Source organism: Rhinatrema bivittatum, chromosome 10, assembly GCF_901001135.1.
Source record: "Rhinatrema bivittatum chromosome 10, aRhiBiv1.1, whole genome shotgun sequence".
Lineage (NCBI taxonomy): Eukaryota > Metazoa > Chordata > Amphibia > Gymnophiona > Rhinatrematidae > Rhinatrema > Rhinatrema bivittatum.
This window is the reverse complement of record NC_042624.1, coordinates 58960324-58978913: the sequence shown is the minus strand read 5'-3', so window position 1 is coordinate 58978913 and position 18590 is coordinate 58960324. Positions and strand designations below refer to the sequence as shown.

General features: G+C 42.7%; 1 protein-coding gene across 1 annotated transcript in view; it reads right to left on the bottom strand.

Annotated features, from left to right (window-relative positions):
- The window catches only part of ASPM (abnormal spindle microtubule assembly), a 201225-nt gene that overhangs the window by 12205 nt on the left and 170430 nt on the right, over positions 1-18590 (bottom strand). The window contains 4 exon segments of the mRNA XM_029618399.1: positions 3096-3272; positions 10401-10555; positions 14228-14420; positions 16462-16653. Of these exon segments, the coding sequence (XP_029474259.1) occupies positions 3096-3272; positions 10401-10555; positions 14228-14420; positions 16462-16653 (717 nt within the window).

Here is an 18590-nt window from a genome sequence, read left to right as displayed (position 1 = left end):
ATCATTGAAGAAAGGAATGGTCAAAATTGTATTGTCCAGGATGGCGGAGTCAAGATGGCATCATGAAGGTAGCAGGACTAAGCTGCTGTGTTTCTTCATTCTTTATATCTTGTTTCGGTATGCTGTCTAAGTGAAAGGGGAAAGTTTGGGTTTTCCCTTCTGAAGACTAGCTTCTCCTCAGTTAGCATTCCATCACAGAGTTTGCTACCGTATCTCCTGCTTTTTGGGACATGATCCCCATTGCTGGGCTTGCGAGAGAAGAGTCAAGCTCATCCGGGGAAGTATCTTTGAGTCCCCTTGATCTTTGACCACCACCGGCACAGCATCTCTTCACACCCAGAATGGCATTCACATCTCTGATTGATGAACTCGTTGGAGCTGCATCATAGGAAGTTGCTGCAGGTCGAGTTTTGGGAGCAGCAGTTTTACTACCAGAGGATGTAAGCTCCAGCTTTGAACACCGGAAGGTTTGCAATGGATATTTCCTTTAGTGGTGAGTCCATTATGCCTGTTTCTTCCTATTTTGATTCAGCAATTTTCATCTTTACCATCCAATTTTGGTGGTTCAGACTAACTAACCCAAAACTAGCAGTGGTTACCTTTGGACTCCATTTGGGAATTAGTGATAAAGTTGGGTTCAGAATTTAATGAATGCTCCACCAAAGTCTCTTCAATTTCTTCTAGTCTAGACTCTCTGACTCAATTATAATTCCCAGGTGGTGGCTCATGCTGATAGGATTCAATTTCTGGAAGACGATATGAAAAATGTTCAAATAACTAACGCTGAGAAGATTCTGAAATGGGATGCTTTAGCAAGGAAAGTATAAAATTGTCTTAGACATTTTAATTTGCATTTCTTAAACATTCCCAAAGTTATTGGGGAATTGCAAAGAGTGACCTTATGTAATAGCTCTGTTAAATACTTCCACATTTCCTCAGAAAATATTCCTTCTTTTAATAGAGTTTTTCTTCTTCCGTTTTCTCACTGATGGGGCACATTCCCCATCAGATCTTGCTAATTTAACTGCGTTCTTGGAATCTTCTATTTTGGAGATTGAAAAGAGCAAGGTTGGCATTTGTTTACAAGCAAGACAGTCTGGTTATGTGAAGGTATTTCCAGAATATGAATATTAATTTCATATGTCAGTTTGTACAGATATCCCCAGAACTTGCAAACATTACTCAAGAGAAGGAAGGGATTTCTTGTTTTGCCTCAGGAGCATCATTCACCTTGAGATAGCCATGTAAATGTATTATGAAATTAAATGTAGACTGCTATATATATTTTGCTTCTTAACCAAGAGCTTTTATAGGCTCTAGGACATTGCTTCTGTATTCTTTCCAAAATGAGAGTCCTAAGGAATTAGATCACAAGTAGCTTTCTTCAGGAGTCCCACAAACATGCTATAGCAGTTTCTTTTTTTCTTATGGAATTTTTCGGGTTTTCTTTGTGATCTTCCTCCTCCCCCTCATTTTGATTTGTGATCTAAATTGAAATTGTTTTCCTTGACTGTATTTTTCTGATTTTTTCATTTTTTCTGTACAAAGTTTTATTGCTTTGTAATTATTATAAATCAATAAAGTAAAAAATTCTATTGTCCAAACTTATAATAGTTCAAACATACGTTTTATAGACATAACACACGTGAATGGGTCCCCGACACGGACTATGTTCCGACTTAATTGAGTTGGGTGGGACCTTAGATCAAGGCTTGCATACTTACAGATTCAAATGGTTGTGCTCCCCATCTGCTTACACATAAAATTCAAACTTCTTATACTTGCCTACAAACATGTTCACTTTTTATTACCTCATATTTTCTTTCCCCTTAAACTAACTTTAGGAAAAGGAGTGCATTAGGCAAGCTACTCTTAACTGTGACATTCTCCCCCATCACCAAATCTCATCTCCTTGTTCTCCACCTTGCCACTTTGGAAGCCTAGAGCAGCTTTCCTAAACACATGCACCAGGCTCCCCCTCTGGCTGAATTCAAATTCAGCATGAAAAAACAACTCTTCAAGCCCCCTCATCACTTAAAACTTAAATCTTCCTGCTCATGCAAATGATTGCCAATCTGGGCTAGAGAGTACATTTCTCAACATATTCAGTCAGTACTGGGGTTAGTATTCTATGCCCACTTACATTAAAATAAGACTAGGAAGATCACCAAAATACATAACCCAAGCTGTTCTTTAAACATTTACCAGTCCCACCATATCTGACCCTCAATCTAATCCCTAAAGTATGTGGTTATATATATATATATATATTTTTTTTTTAGTAATCTCTCTTCTGCCCTAATTCAATGACTTGATTGTTCTTTGTTGTATTGCTTGTCTATTAGTCTTGACTAGATTGCAAGCTCCAAGGAGTAGGGACTGCCCATAAAGTGTATCTATACAGTACTGCATACATCTGACATGTAAAATATGTATAATCAGTTACACAGCTGGACTGCGCAAATGTTTCAGAACATATGTAAACGAGGCTGGATTGTGCCTGAACTGCGGGCAATCATTTTTGGTTTCATTTGATCTTGCTCGCATCATTCCTCAGGCATGCTAGGTGTGTTTTCTCTATAAGGAAGCAATAATATGACAGCGACTGTGCAGGCCCAAAAAGAGCTAACGAGTCTCATGCATATTGTATCACAGAAAATAATGCATTCAGCCTATTCGCTGCTATTCAGGTTCTCCAGGAGCCTCATAATAGCATGAAAGCTATTTTCCTGACCCTCTCAAATAAATATTCATCACAGTCTCCTTTTCAACTTCTAAACTGGTAAATTGACCCTATTATGTATTAATTCTATACAGAAGTAGAGTAGCCGCTTAGATGTTAGAGCAGTAGGCTGAGAACCAGAGAAGTCAGAGCTCAAATCCCACTTCACCCACTGGTTGGTCTGTGTGTAAGGTTTAGAACATCTTTGTGATGCCACCAATTACTGTATGGAAAAGAGGCCACCAACTACTTCAAGTTCCATCATATTAGGGGACAAACTGTCAAGCTTATGTCTGTGTTTGCAAGATGTGTGACTCAAAACAAATCCCACCACATCCAATTGCAAAGGGAAGCTGTGAAAAGGGGAACTTACCAAAGCTCTTCTGGAGTCCAATGCAAGGATGGCCAACAAACAGCAGCTCTTTGTGAATATGCTTCCACCTTTATATGCAACTTTGTCACCAGCTTTTTCTTTATATATCTGCATTAGATCCAACAAAGTGTCCACAGAATTTTCCACATCATATACTGCTTTAGTAGTTTTCTCGTACTTAAAGCAAAAAAAATAAAAAAAAAAATAAAAAAATATATATTACTGGGAAATCTGGTTTACCTCTGTCACTTCCTGTTCTGTTAGTTCTCCCAAGTCAAGTCTGAAACTCTTGCGATTCTCCATCCCACCACAGATGGCAGACAGATGGTCAATATATGAAGGGCCTTTACCAATATAAAATTGAGACATATAGGGCCAGATTTTAAAAAGGTTACGTGCGCCGGGCCTATTTTCAAAAGGCTCAGCGACACACGTAAAGCCCCGGGGCTTTACTAAAGGGGGGAGAAGGGGCAGGGCATGAAGGGGTGAGGCTCCAGGCACAGCGGCCATTTGCTGCTGTGCCTGGGATCGTGTGCCGGCAGTCAGCCGGTGCGTGCAACTTACTTCAGCCCCAGGGCTGAAGTAAGTTTTGCAATAAAAAAAAGAAATCATAAAGGTAGGGGGAAAGGGCAGGGGAGGTAGGGGAACGGAAGGTGGGGTGGGGAGGGAAAGGCAGCACGGCTCAGAGCGGGCTCGGCGCTCGCAAGGTGCACAATTGTGCACCCCTTGCGCGCATGCTGACCCTGGATTTTATAACATGCGCGCGCCTGCATGTTATAAAATCGGCCGTACATGAGTGCGCCCCGGGTAGCGTGCGCACATGTATGCCCGCGCGCTCCTTTTTAAAATCTACCCCATATAGATTATTAATATCTTGTTGGAATCCTATTAAATAGAAAAAGCAGTGAATAACAGAATATTTATTTACATGATTATCCTGTTTTGGTAAATTGGCAATTTGGTAAAGACAGATGATCAATACTAAGTTATCTTGTGTTGTCTCTCATGATTGCCCAGACCATATAATGCCAAAGCATCACAGACAAATTGAGCAATAGACAATAAATAAACTTCAGCTAATAGGACAGTAAGAAGAAAATATAGTCTGGAATCTTTGAGTCCTATTAAAGCAATATCTATTGGTCAGGCAACAGAGCAGCTTGAGTCATTCATTCAAAATGTATTAGCCAAAGACCACCTGACCATCCAAAATTGCTTCAGGAAGGTATGAAGAGCACTCTAGCCTGCTGCTCTGATTTAGCAATGGTGAAATTACTTCTTACCTGATAATTTATTTTCCTCTCGGACAGGTAGGCCAGCCCACACAAGTGGATTATGCATGTCATCCAGCAGATGGAGACAGAGTAACAGACTCACTGATGTCACTTCATATATCCTGCATGACATCAGCCTGCCAGTATTGCTGGAAAAGATAACTGTGGACAACTAAACAAATATCAACTGTTAAATTAAACAATCACCTTCCCTCCTCTTGAGAATAATATATATATATATATATATATATTTTTTTTTTTTTTTAAACTTCCAGTGGTACAAAAAGCACTTGACCAAGGAAGAAAGGAAGAAAGCATAGAGGCAAAAGATTCTGAATTGACACTTTCATCACTATTGGCCTCCATCCTGCATCTGAAAATGACCCTGTGAAATGGTCTAACACTGTACATACAGCATAGGCAGCCCAGGGCAGGAATGTGGACTGGCTTGTTTGTCCTAGAGGAAAGGAAATTATCAGGCAAGAAGTAATTTCACCTCTCTCTTCATCCAGGAAGGCCAGTCCACACAAGTGGGATGTACCAGAGCTGGTTCCTCCTAGGGTGGGAGGCTGCCTGAGCGCTAGTCAACACAACTCTCGCAAAAAAACGCATCCTACCGAACCCTAGCATCCAGATGAAAATGTCTGGACAAGGACTGCTAGGGAGACCATGTTGCTACCCTACAGATCTGAGACGGAGATATCAGCTGCAACTTCGACCAAGACACAGCCTATTACTCCCACAGAATACATTCTAAACTGTTTCAGCATCCACACAAGCTGCTGTTACTGTTTCCTAAATCCAACATGCCACATTGGAATGAGAAGCTGCTTAGCCTGCTTGAAGAACTAAGATGAATTGAGCACCAAACCTCCTTAACCATAAGATAATGCAAAAGATCTCTCTTCACATCTAAAAGACATAACTTTGAGAGCTCCTGCTTATCCATATTACTAACCCGAGATGGGAATGATATAGACTGATGCAAGTGTAAAACGCTGAAACAACCGTTGGTAAAACAAACAAATAAAATGAAAGGTACCGTTCCTATCTGCTCTCTATCCGAAGTAAAAATGAGAATGGCTCTCACCAAGAGTGCTTGCAACCCCGAAACTGCCATTATGAATATATGGCTACCAGAAATACCATCGTCATTGTCAACAAATGCAAGAAGGCTGTTTGAGGGAAGCAAAATAGATCCTGATAAAAACCCCAGCACCAAATTAAGATACCAAGGAGGAATGCCTCAAAAGAGGTTGAATATGTTCAATTTCCTTCAGAAACCTGAAAACATCTGGGAGTGAGGACAGAGTGGAACCATGCACGCATCCCCTATAGCAGCCAGAGCCGCTACCTGCACTTCCAGAGTACTAAGTGCCCTTTTTTTTTTTTTTTTTTTTAATGATGACAGGACTAGATGTCAGAGTAAGATGACATGTCTGCTCTGAGCATCAATCCTCAAAAATTCTCCAGACCCGAACATAGGTCAAGGAGATAGAAAACTTCTGGGCTTGCAACAAAATGCTCTCCACTGCCGAGGAACAACCCCACGTCAATAGTCATACCCCTTCAAGGGGACAACCAGAAGACAAATATCGATCAGAATTCTCATGGTGGATTAGAACCAATGCAGCAATCCTTGCACCTTGGCAACCAACATAGAAGATCTGCGCACAAAGTCCTCCAAGGCCACTCTATAGCCACCAGAGGAACCAAGCCCAAGGATCTAGTCTGTGACCATACAAGTGATGGACTTGTATGTTCCTGCTAATTAACATCAAGACCAATACAGGCTGCTCCCCCCATCGGGAGACGAGTTGGAAAACATTGGTTGCCTGTGGCTAATCCCCTGGATCCAGAATGTGGCAATTAAAATAGCCTGCCTGAATATTTTCAACACCCACCACATGATTCGCCTGAAGATACCATTTGCCCAAGGCAGAAGCAGATCCATTTCTATAGAAACTTGACGACTCCAGGTTCCTCCTGGATGATTTATGTAAGCCACTGCCATAGCACTAGACATCACTATCACCGCTCTTCCTATTAACTGGTCCACGATCTTTGGAAATGCCATCACTTGAGCCTCCAGTAGATTGATGGACTCACTCATTTTCTCTAGAAACCTCCAATCTTGCACCACTAGCTTTGGACGGTGAGCTCCCCATCCGTGGAGATTCGCATCCGTAGTCATTACTATCCAATTAGGGACCCCCACGTCCACTCCCTTGACCAGATGCTCCCTCTTCAGCCACCTGAGGAGGTCCTGCTTCCCCGCCTCCAGGAGAAACAGTTGACTCCTGTGATCGTGAGACTAAGGACTCCACCGAGATAAACAGCATCTTCCGCAAAAGATGCATGTATGCCCTGGCCCATGGGATTAGCTTTAAATTTGCCGCCATGGCATCTAGGGTCTGCAGGTACACACACACGGAAGGGCAGCTCATTGAAGGCTTGAATTTGTCCCCACAGCTTCTGGATTCGCTGTTCTAGCAGGCATACCCTGCCTTGAACAGTATCAAACTGAGTTCTCAAATATCCAGAGCCTGACCAGGCTCCAAATTACTCTGACACACATTGACTACCCAGCCAAGCTCCTACAGCAACTGAACCATCCTGCACAACACCGCGTGACTCTCACCCCTGGATTTGGCCCTGATCAATCAATCATCCAGAAACAGATGGACTAAGATTTCTTTGCAACTACCACCCCCATAACCTATGAAAAGTTTTTGGAATCCACAACCAAACCAACCAGCAAAGCTAGAAACTTGAAATGATGGCCAAGCACTGTGAATAGTTGGAACCACTGACGCTCCTTTCAGACTGTAATATGCAGAGAAGCTTTGGATAGAACTAAGGAAGTGAGAAACTCTCCCTTCTGTACCGCCATAATTATGAATCGCAAGATTTCTATCTTGAAACAGGCCATTCTCAGAGACTGGTTGATACGAAAGGATCCTTTTTCTTTTTTTGAACCACAAAATAAATGGAACAGCCGTTCCTGCCTGATCCTTTGATATAGGATCCCTGCTTTCAGTGCGATAAGCTGCTGCAATGTGGCCAATATGGTGGCCTTCTTTTTTTTTGCGGAGACATGGAGAAACGATAAAAGCACCGGAAACTGGCTTTACTCACACTACGGTGCAACTGAACCTGATCATGTCAAGCACCCACTGATCAGACAAGTTGAGTCCACCTCCGATAGACCTATACAAGATGTCAGTCTACCTCTGGTAGTTATGGGTGTACCCCCAAAACTTCACTGCAAAGAACAGGAAGCTCCTATCCTGGAGCTGCCATCCTTGCCTAGCTTCTTAGGACAAAAGGACAGATCTCTGTCTTCCTGCATCTCTGTTCTGGTGAATTCTTCAGACTCGAAAACGGCCCCTCGAGGAGCGTGAAGATGACTTTCCATCTTCTGACAGGTGAGGGACCTTTGAATCTTCCCACTTATTCACCATCTTGTTCTCTTCATCACGAAAGAACAGTACATCTTCATCAAAAGTACCTTGGAGCCAATGTTCGCTGACCAGCTGCACAACCAAAACAGACGTCACACCGATACCACAGAGGCTAGAGCACTTGCTGTGGTACTCACCAATTCACTACCTGCACGCTCTGTTAAGAGTAGCCACTGCTTTTTAGTGCCAAATAGCCCATAGTTACTGCTGCTTCAAGCAGGATCCCCACAGCCTTCTGATAAGGGTAGTAAGTACTGCTCCATGCCGCTTACCCCCCCCCCCTGCCATATTTTCTGCCATTCTGTGGATACCCTCATGGCTTCCATTAAGGACAGTATCTGCCGCTCCTTGCAGTATACCCCTGCTTTCTGTTAAGGATGGTTAATGCTGTTCAGTACAGGTTACTCTCATGGCTTCTGTTATAGACATCAGCTATACATTCTTTGAAATCAGTCTTAGCCACATTTCTCCATGAAGGACAAACTCCAGGCAATCATGGCTTCATCTCTGGAACAGTTCATATGCCAGCTAGAGGTGCCCAAGGAAATATCATCCATGGTCCGCTAATTTGATCCAACAGAACCTATACAAATACCACAGTAGATCCTGGTATAGGAGAGAATCCCCATGCTGTGATGCATAATCAATGCTATTGTATCCTTAAAAACAAACAGAAGGGTCCACTGATACTGCTGAAGCTGCTGCAGGAATGAGAGATCACAGTCTGCATACCAAACATGGTTCTAAGACCAGCCACCTTTGAGCCACTGCACTCCTGTGAGCTGAAGTACCTGACCTGGAAGGCTGTGTTTTGTTTTTTTTGTGTCGGTCACTTTGGTGTGCAGGTTCAGTGAGGTTCAGGCTCTAACAACAATTTATCATAATCTGCTTGTGATTTAACTACTCTGAACAATTTTGTATCATCTGCAAATTTGATTACCTCACTCGTCATATTTCTTTCCAGATCATTTATAAATATATTGAAAAGTAAGGGTCCCAATACAGATCCCTGAGGCACTCCACTGCCCACTCCCTTCCACTGAGAAAACTGTCCATTTAATCCTACTCTGTTTCCTGTCTTTTAGCCAGTTTGCAATCCACGAAAGTCATGGGATAGGTGGCCTATCCCATGACTTTTTACTTTTCCTAGAAGCCTCTCATGAGGAACTTTGTTGAACGCCTTCTGAAAATGCAAGTACACTACATCTACTGGTTCACCTTTATCCACATGTTTAACAACTCCTTCAAAAAAGTGAAGCAGATTTGTGAGGCAAGACTTTCCTTGGGTAAAGCCATGCTTTGTTCCATTAAACCATATCTTTCTATATGTTCTGTGATTTTGATATTTAGAAGCCTAGTTTAACTTCTTATCTTCCAGAGATCCTAATTCTCTCAGGAGTGGTTCTTCTCGAGGCAGAACAACCCCAAATTCATCACCCAGAAGCCCCTTAAGGTCCCCAACAACTTTTTAAGAAAAAGACCTCAAAACAGACCTTCTATCCCTGGCCTTCTCTAAACCTACTGTTCCAAGAACTGTGCTATCTGCTAGGATGCTAAATAATCTGTCTCTATACTAATACTAAATCAAAGCAGGTAAGTGAGCTAATGTGAGCATCAGGTTCTATGAAACAGTACCCCCTCAGTGTCAGCCTTATTCTCTGCCAGCATTTGTTTCTTATACCCTTATTTTCAAATCATGAATCAGGCTAAAAATAAAGAGAATACACTGGCACATGAATTTATTCATATGACCAGACATCCATCAAAAAAGGTGTACAACTATGTATAATTTATCTCGCTGAAAACTTAAGCACAGTCACTGAGCTGACAATTTACACTGGAAATTATTTTAAAAGCAGGGCAAAAAAGAAAATAAATTTCAGATTAGCAATCACATTGTCTAGAAAACCACTCTTCCCAACCAGACTCAAGAGTCCTGCAACAAAAGTAGGTTCAGATTGACAAGGTGGAAGCCAGAGCTATCACCTCAACTGCTTCTGTGCTACATATTGAAATCTGACCACAACTCCATTTGTTAATTCTCCGTATGGATTCCTGACTGCAGATCAGCTGACTGCTCCAAAGGTTTCATGCTTCCTGTGTCTACTGCTGAAGTCAGCCTTCACTCAGTATAGCTGGGAAGCAGAGAAGCCTGCAAGTTTCAAGCTGCTATTTTAAAAATAAAGTCAGAGAGAGAGAGAGAGAGAGAAAGACTGAAAGCAGGAGAGCTGCGGCATATTTGCTGCAGAACAACAAAGTACTGGGGGAACATGGGAGAGAACACCAACTCACATGGTACCATGGCTGGAAATCTTGTAAAATGTGATTTTGTCAGTCTGCCACTTATGGTGGGATGGAAAATATATGAGGGCTCTAGGCTTGGGATAATGCTGCAAAAATATTTTGCCTAAGTAGGCATAGTTCTTAGTCTAGCAAATCTGTATTCTATAGAATTTTTAAATTGCATAAACAATTCTCACAAGTGCAATGCAATCAATGAATCAAAATGATCCCACCCAACATTTCTAATACAGTAATTCAAGAAATGAAAATATATGTAAAAATACCTTAGACAAGTTTAGCAGAACTTGAATAGCATATCTAATAATTTCCATGCATGGGATACTACGGTTGCAGTTCCGGATCAATATAAATATTGTTAAAATTGCTCCACTCTTGGCCATGTTTTCACAACAAACAGAAGACAATCTGGTAGCAACCTCTGAAGAAAAATAGGTTAAAAATAAAATTTCAAAAATAAGAGATTCAAAATACAAAGTGCTATATCAACAAACATTACAAAGAAAACTTGAACCAACTTTGCTCTTGTGTATGTGGGAAGAGGCACAAGACATTTTACTAAAGCCAAAAGGTAAAACATACCACCATTTATTTAAATATAAACAGGCCTATCTAATAAAGCAGCGCCTGCTTTCCTAACACAGGCCCAGCCAACTCTCCTGGGAGCAAGGCTGCCAAGGAGGCGTTAGGGACAAACTTGTGCCCCTAATGCCTCCTCGGCAGTGGGCGCCCAGCAGACATAGGTTGTCAGCGGGTGAGGAAAACGGATGCTCAATTTTACGAGCATCTGTTTTCCAAACCTGCTCATAGCCACAGGTTAGAAAAATGGACACTCATTAATAGAGCGCCCCTTTTCCTTTTTTATAACTTTCTGTCCTTTTGGTTCCTCTGACTTAATATTGCCAGAATATTAAGCCAGAGGAAGTACAGAAAAAGCAGAGTTGCTTACCTGTAACAGGTGTTCTCCTAGGACAACAGGATGTTAGTCTTCACATATGGGTTACATCATCAGATGGAGCCCGGCATGGAAAATTTATGTCAAAGTTTCTAGAACTTTAACTGGCAAACTAAGCATGCCCTATACCACGCGTCCACGTGGGGTCCCTCTTCAGTCTCGTAACAGAATTACAAAAAAATAAAACAAACAGAGGAAACCCAACTCTGCGGGGTAGCGGGCAGGTTTTGAGAGAACATCTTTCTCCTAGGACAAGCAGGATGGTAGTCCTCACACATGGGTGAATCCTTAGCTACAGGTTGTCGCTGAAACAAATGACCAACAGACACCTAACCATGTGCCAATGGGCACAACAGTGGTGCTGATAGTAACAGGGGAACAGCCTGAACCAGAAAAAGGGCCATAGGTAGAAAGAGTTGGGTTTAAAGCTGAAAGATTCCTGAGGACGGACTGACCGAATCAACTGTCACGTCAGTCAACCCTATTCAGACAATAGTGACAGGCAAATGTGTGGAGGGAACTCCACATTGCAGCCTTGCAGATCTCCTCCATAGGAACTGTCCTTGAGTGGGCTACCGAAGTCGCCATGACTCTGACGGAATGAGCCTTGATATGACCTCCAAGCTGTAGTACCACCTGGGTATAGCAGGAGATGCAATTTGTAATCCAGTTGGACAGGGTCTGCTTCCCAAAAGCAACTCCCAACCTATTTTTGTCAAGAGTGGAAGGTTGCTTGTATTGTCTATGACCTTCTGTCTGCTCCAGATAGAAAGCTAAAGCCCTCTCACAATCCAGACTGTGCAAAGCCCGCTTTTCCTTTGTGCGAGTGCAGCTTGGGAAAGAAGGTAGGCAGGATGACTGACTGGTTAAGATTGGACTCAGTCACCACCTTGGGCAGATCTTAGGGTGTGTCCAGAGAACCACTCTGTCATGATGGAACTTCATGTATGGAGGGTAAGTCACCAAAGCCTGAATCTCGCTGACTCTGCGCGCTGAAGTGACTGCCACCAAAAAGATGACCTTCCAGGTCAGGAATTTTAGATCACAGTAGCTCAGTGGCTTGAAAGGAGCCTTCATCAGCTGAGCCAACACCACGTTAAGGTCCCACGACACCACAGGAGGCTTCAGGAGAGGTTTCAACTGAAGCAGACCTTGCATGAAGCGCCCCAAAGGATGGACAGAGATGGGTGAACCATCCACCCCCTGGTGTTCAGCCCCGATTGTGCTCAAATGCACCGGACAGAGTTTGCTCTCAAACCAGCTTCTGAGAGGTAGAAGAGGTAATCGAGCAGTTTGCAAGTGAAGCAGGAAAAAAAATCCAAACCACGCTGCTCACATCAAATCGAAAATCTCTTCTACTTCAGTCCACAAGACTTCCTTGGGCTCTCACAATCCCGATGACTCTGATGGACCCGCAGGCAGCACAGATATGGTTGGCTAGGGGGCCAGAGGGTGCCCCAGTGCAGCCAATCTCAAGTGGTCTTCCTCATCCGAGGAGCCATGGACGAGGATGTCATCGGGCCAAGGAAGCACCGGCACCCCGTGAGGCATCGATGGGGCCTAGAGCCAGCTGGGTGGGGAAGACGCAGAGAAAAACGTTGAGGCGCTCCAGCAGCGAGGTCGCAGCCACCGGTGCAGAGGGAGGTACTGGTTCCAAGCCTCACAGGGCTCAATCCACCGTTAACTGCACCCTGTGCGCCAGCTCCTCCTCAAAGGCCAACGACGTCAGGACCGACGGAAGGGGAGGAGGGGTGCCCCGGCATCAATGGAGGTCAAAGCCTCCTCAGCTAGGGGGCGCTTCAGAGGTATTGTGGTAAGAACCAGTGCCAACCTGAGCCAGGCTCCATGTTCCCACAGTGACTGATGCCAATGCTTTCTCAATTTCCCACAGTGCTCGGCCTGGTCCTTCCCAGTGCTGAGGTACAAGGCGAAGATCTGGAGGTCCTTGACTGAGAAGAGACTGAAGAGGGCCAATCCCCCCCCCCCCAACCCCGGAGTCATCGGTGGAGGGCCAGACTGTAAGGGATTGATGCCCATCAGCTTCCCACGATCCTTCGGAGTCGAAGACAACGATGCTGAAGACTCAGACCAATTAGGCCCGAAAATCTTCTGCATCTTGTCAAGGCAGGCTCGCCAGCCCTTGGGGGTCATCTGATCACAGACACCCTCAAACGGCATGGAATGCCCCCAGGCAGAGGATGCACACCTCTTGTGGATCCGTGATGGACATAGTCCGAGGGCACCTATGAAAACCAGACGACGCCATGGGAAAAAGCTGGCGATCGATGGTCGGTGGGCATCGATGGATACTGCGACCGGGAACCGACTGCAACAGAATTTACCACACTGCTGAAGTGACTAGGGGCAGGGGAAACTGAGAGGGACCCGGCACAGGACAAGGCAAAAACTATCTGAAAACGAAGTTTTCCAGAGTTCCAAGATCATGAGATGATAGCTCCACAGAAAAAACTAGACTGAAGAGAAAACCCGTGTGGATAAGGGCATACTCAGTATGCCAGTCACAGTTCTAGAAACTTTGACAGATGTTTTCTGTGCTGGGCTCCATCTGATGTCAACCATGTGTGAGGACTACCATCCTGTTTGTCCTAGAAGAAGCAGTATTTTCTGCTTTTCTGTACGCTTTTTGGGCTATTTAGAAATGCATTAATTTCTGAGGTAAAAATGTGCAGGTCAGGCTCACATTTTTTTTTTGGATCGAGGGAGAATAGCTAATAGCCTCATCAACATGCATTTCCATTTGATGAACGCTATTAGTTTCGTGAGGGGTTGGATGAGTGTTTTGGATGCACAAATCCCCTTATAGAATAAGGTGTTGTGGATGGGCGTCCAAACACGGGTTAACAGTGTGCTTGGCTGTCTGTTCACTACAATGAGTATTTATACTTTGTTAAGAGTAACAGACGTGGTTAAGTTGGCTTTACAACATTACAGGGCTATTTTGTGTAGGAATCCCTGTATGAAGCAATCAGCAATGTTATGGGAGTCATTTATGACCCGATTGTTTTGCTGGTGGGATAAACGGATACACCGAGTTCGGGGTTCTTTCCTATCCTGTTTTAAGCAAAACTTAAGGGAAGATCTAGAATGGGAATACTTCAAAATTAAAAAAAAACTAACCTAGATGCTTTAAAGCAGCAAGAATGTAGGAAAGATGTTTATATTTTAGAAGGTAACCAATAGCAATTGCAGTTCTGTTACACAGCTTATTTTCCTCATGGCTGTCCTTGTTGGCTTGCTCTAAGCGCTGCTGTAAAGCTCTCATTTTTGGTGTACTTTTGCTTTTCCTCCAAGAATATCCTCTCCATAATGCCTGAAAAAAAATTTAAACATTTAGGTTTCAAAATTTCAAGCATAGGCAGCAAAGTATTTCATTACATAAATTTTGTTTGCTAGTTGTGAAGGCAGCAAATAAAAAATTGCACTCACATTTCAAGCAGTGCCTCTCTCTCTTCCTTTGCGTTTCCATCACAATAAAGCACAACAAACTGGTGTGCTCTAATTAATCCTATAAGCAGTTTGTTTTAACCAAGGCTTATTTTAAGAATTTGGCACTCACAGTTAGAACCGAAGAGTGAGGACACGGGGGAAGTCTCCCACACATCCAACAGGAGTTCAGATCAGGGGGATTCATCCCCAGAGACTGGAAAATGAGAAAGGGGTGTTGGGGCAGAGTGCCACGGTGATGTTTCTTTGAAATGGCAATATGCACAGCCCTAAAGTAAGTGCAAGAAGGGTCCTCTCTTTGGCCCAGGTATTTGGCACCCTAAGTAGTTTATGTCTAAATCCAGGCCTAGTTTTACCCATGTTAATTATGCTGAGAGGTGGGGGGCTTCCATTTATTTATTATCAAAATAATGAATTCCATAGTCCATTGACTTTGCTCTGAAGGCAGTTATTGAAAGTTCTTAGATTTGATGAAAGATAGGTGTTATTAAAGACTAGTATATTTTAAAGTGAACTGTTATCTATCCATGACATGGGATGAAGGCGGCATTATTAGTATAACCAAATATATCTGAATCACAGTGATGTCTTTAATGATAGATGTTAAATTGAAGATCTCTAGTCCTACTATTTTTCAGAAACTTTGCCCATCACAGAATTTACTCACTGCCAAACTTTTTTTTTTTTTTTTTTTTTACTATTTTCATATTATAAACAACCCACAAGAACTCTACCAAAAAACTATTAGTGACTGCTCAAACTTTAATTGCACAAAGTGCTGGTGCCACTATGCAGGCAATTCCCTCACTTTCCACCTAAAGTTCCCAAGTTTGCCTCTCCCCTTCAGAGAACACAAAGCTTCAGGGCAGGCTCTGCAGAGTTATGGATTTCATACTAGGGAGTGAAGTTGGAGATGGAATGCACCAAGCCCCCCAAATCATGGGGAAGGAAACAATGATTAAAAGTCAGTCTTGTTTTTCATTTCATTCTCTTAAGTTAAGTATCTCCTTACTCACTCTTTCACCACAGCCGCTCTCTATTACCTTGGGCAAGTCACTTCACTCTCCACTGCCTCAATTCCAAACTTAGGGCCTCATTTACTAAGCATTTTTTCCATAAACACAGAATAAGAGAAAGCCTTAGTAAATCAAACCCTTAGATTGTAAGCCTTGCAGGGACAGGGAAATACCTATGGTATCTGAATGTAACTTGCTTTGAGCTACCAATGAAAAAGGATGAGCTACATATTCTCTCTCTCTCTCTATATATATAGATAGATATATATATAGATAGAGAGAGAGAGAAATCCTACACCTCTGTTTCTTTTCCTTTGCCTCCATTCTACAGAGATCCAAGACTCCCTTTTCTTCTGTAGTCTTCCTTCCCATTCCTCCAAGTCCTTCTGTCATCCCTCCCCTACCACTCTTCAAACTTCTCCTACATCCTGCTCCCCTCCCACTAACCATGGTTTCAGAGCAGCAGTAGGCACATTTTCACATGGCGCTTCCTCCTCTGGTACAACACGCCTCAGACTCCTGCTTTCACAAATCTCCACTTGCAATAGTACAGTCCTCATGCTACTGCTGCTGCCTCCAGTAGAGATGCTCTTTTAGCGGGATTTTCAAGTTAAAACCTCAAATTAAGGGGAATAAAATCTGGGTTTTTGAGTATTAACCTGAATCATATGGACTAAGATATTGAGACTGGGTAACACCCTCCTTCAATGGGAGTCTTATGAATTAACCTATACCAAATAAATAAATATATATATATATATATATATGTAAATAACAATAGTATTTCAAAAGATTGAGACAACGTACATCAACAAGATGCGTGAAGAGTTAAAGATCTAAATGCTAATGTGAATTTAAACATTATGTACAGAAACAAATTTGTATATATACCTGTATTTTGATTATTCCATTCTTTATTTTCTCTTGGTGTTTATGGAGAAGGAATTGGCGTGCTGCTCTTTGGATTATAGATGCAGCTGTATTTCGACGGTTCATCCAGAATCGAACTGCTCGTTGTAACTTTATAATTTTCTGACAATCTTGATGAAATTTTTTAAGCTGCAGTTTATTTCGGAACCACCTCTATTTAAACAAGGAAAATGTCTATCTTAATGAAACAATTTGGACTGATAGAGAACCTTTTACCCAGCCCAGATACCAATATGCTTCATAATGTGTCTTGAACATCCAAACATTTAAGTTTGGCTATCGGTTTCCAGAATGATCTGTATAAGAAACAGGTGTGGTTCTAACATTAGGCAGGGTGAGTGCTCACCATAGGTGGCAAAATTTTGGGGTGACAGCAAGTGCCCCCCAAAACACCCCTGCAGTGTCCACCTCACTTTCTATCTAGATGTCTGAAGGAGAAAGACCCAGGTAGCGGCATGGTGAAATGTGTCATATGGGTTCTCACACCCTACCAGCAGGAAGACGACTCAAGCAGCGACCCAGTGTAATGATGTGTAAAGCAGGGTTCCCATCCCCCGCTACCTGCAGAAGAAAAATCACCTGGGGGGTGGGGGAGGGCATGGTTGTGAATGTGAAGGCAGGGTGAATAAGAAGTGAAAGAAGGAAAAGGGGTATGAGTGAAGTAGAAGAGAGGAGTGAGAAAGAGAGGGGAAAAGGGAGGGAAATAGAGAGGGCTAAGACTGCATGATAGGTGTAAATGGGAGACTGTGCACCACACAGGAATGTAGTAGTTGCCAACTTCCTAGACACTGCCACTCTTCTGGGAACCCTGACTCTTTCTACCTCCTCCTGCATTTGAAAACATCGAAATGTCCAGATTCCAAGGGACTCCCATTTAGCCACACTCCAAGGAGGACCTTCCCTTTTGGCGCTCTCAGTAATTTGACCTGTGCCACACCTTGGGAGGAAGTGCCATCTCATCCGTTGCCTTGGGTAGCAGATTACCTTGATAAACTACTGATAAGAGACATTAATCTTCAACTACAGCTGGATAGCAAAGAAAGTGACTTGCCTTAAGGGACACAAGTCAGTAGCAGAGGATTTGAACCCCCAAGTCCAAGGAACTCTTTAGTCGCAGTGTACTACTCTAAACATACCGTACTTTATTCTCTTTAGACGTAGGAAAAAATATTCTGCCACCCCACTTGGTGCACCCATGAAGACGTGCACAAAAATATTCAATCTTAAAAATTGATAAGAATATAGAATACTAATAAAACAAAGTTCCTTACCTGTCACAGGTGTTCTTTGAAGACAAAAGTTCACCAGTCCCATATATAGATGTTGTTATCCTGATAACACTGACTGAATATGATTTCTAGACCTTCCTAAAAAAATTCTATGAGTATATATGGCATTTCAGATGCATCTGCAAGTATGTAGCATGCCACACTTTTGTACTTAAGCTAATAACTCCAGAAGAAAGGAAGAAGGGTCTGTATGAATGGTGAACTGATATCTATAGAAAACACCTGTTACAGGAAAGACAGGCAGTTTACAACAATTGCACATATAAGACTCCTTAGCTAAAAGTTGGCATCAACCAAAAAGTAGAAAAACAAGACCATCACAAATAGGCAGCACAATTCTTTCTGGCAGATTTGAACTCCTTTTATTTATTTATTTAACAGGATAAAAAGCTCTAAACCTCAAAAAGATTCTGAAGAATGGACTGTCCAAACCTGCTGTCATATCAAGGGTAATTATCTAAACAGTAAAGGAATGTAAATGTGCGGCCTGAACGTCATGTCATAACCTTACCCATCTCTTCAATGGAAGTTGGCCCAAAATGGTCCAAACACCGCCATGGCTCCAACATTATGGGCCTTGAAATGCCCTAACTAAGGTAAACATGCTAGAGCATAAGGAGAAATGTAATCTTACCTGATTTATTTTCTTTAAATCCTGCCATACTAGTCCAGACAAGTGGGTTATGCTTCTCAGCTAGCAGGTGGAGACAAAACTACAAGTTGCATGCGCCTTAGCTCTCAGCACATGAGCTTGTGCAGCAGTTAACTGTCAGTATACCTTTGTCAAAGCTAATCAATTGA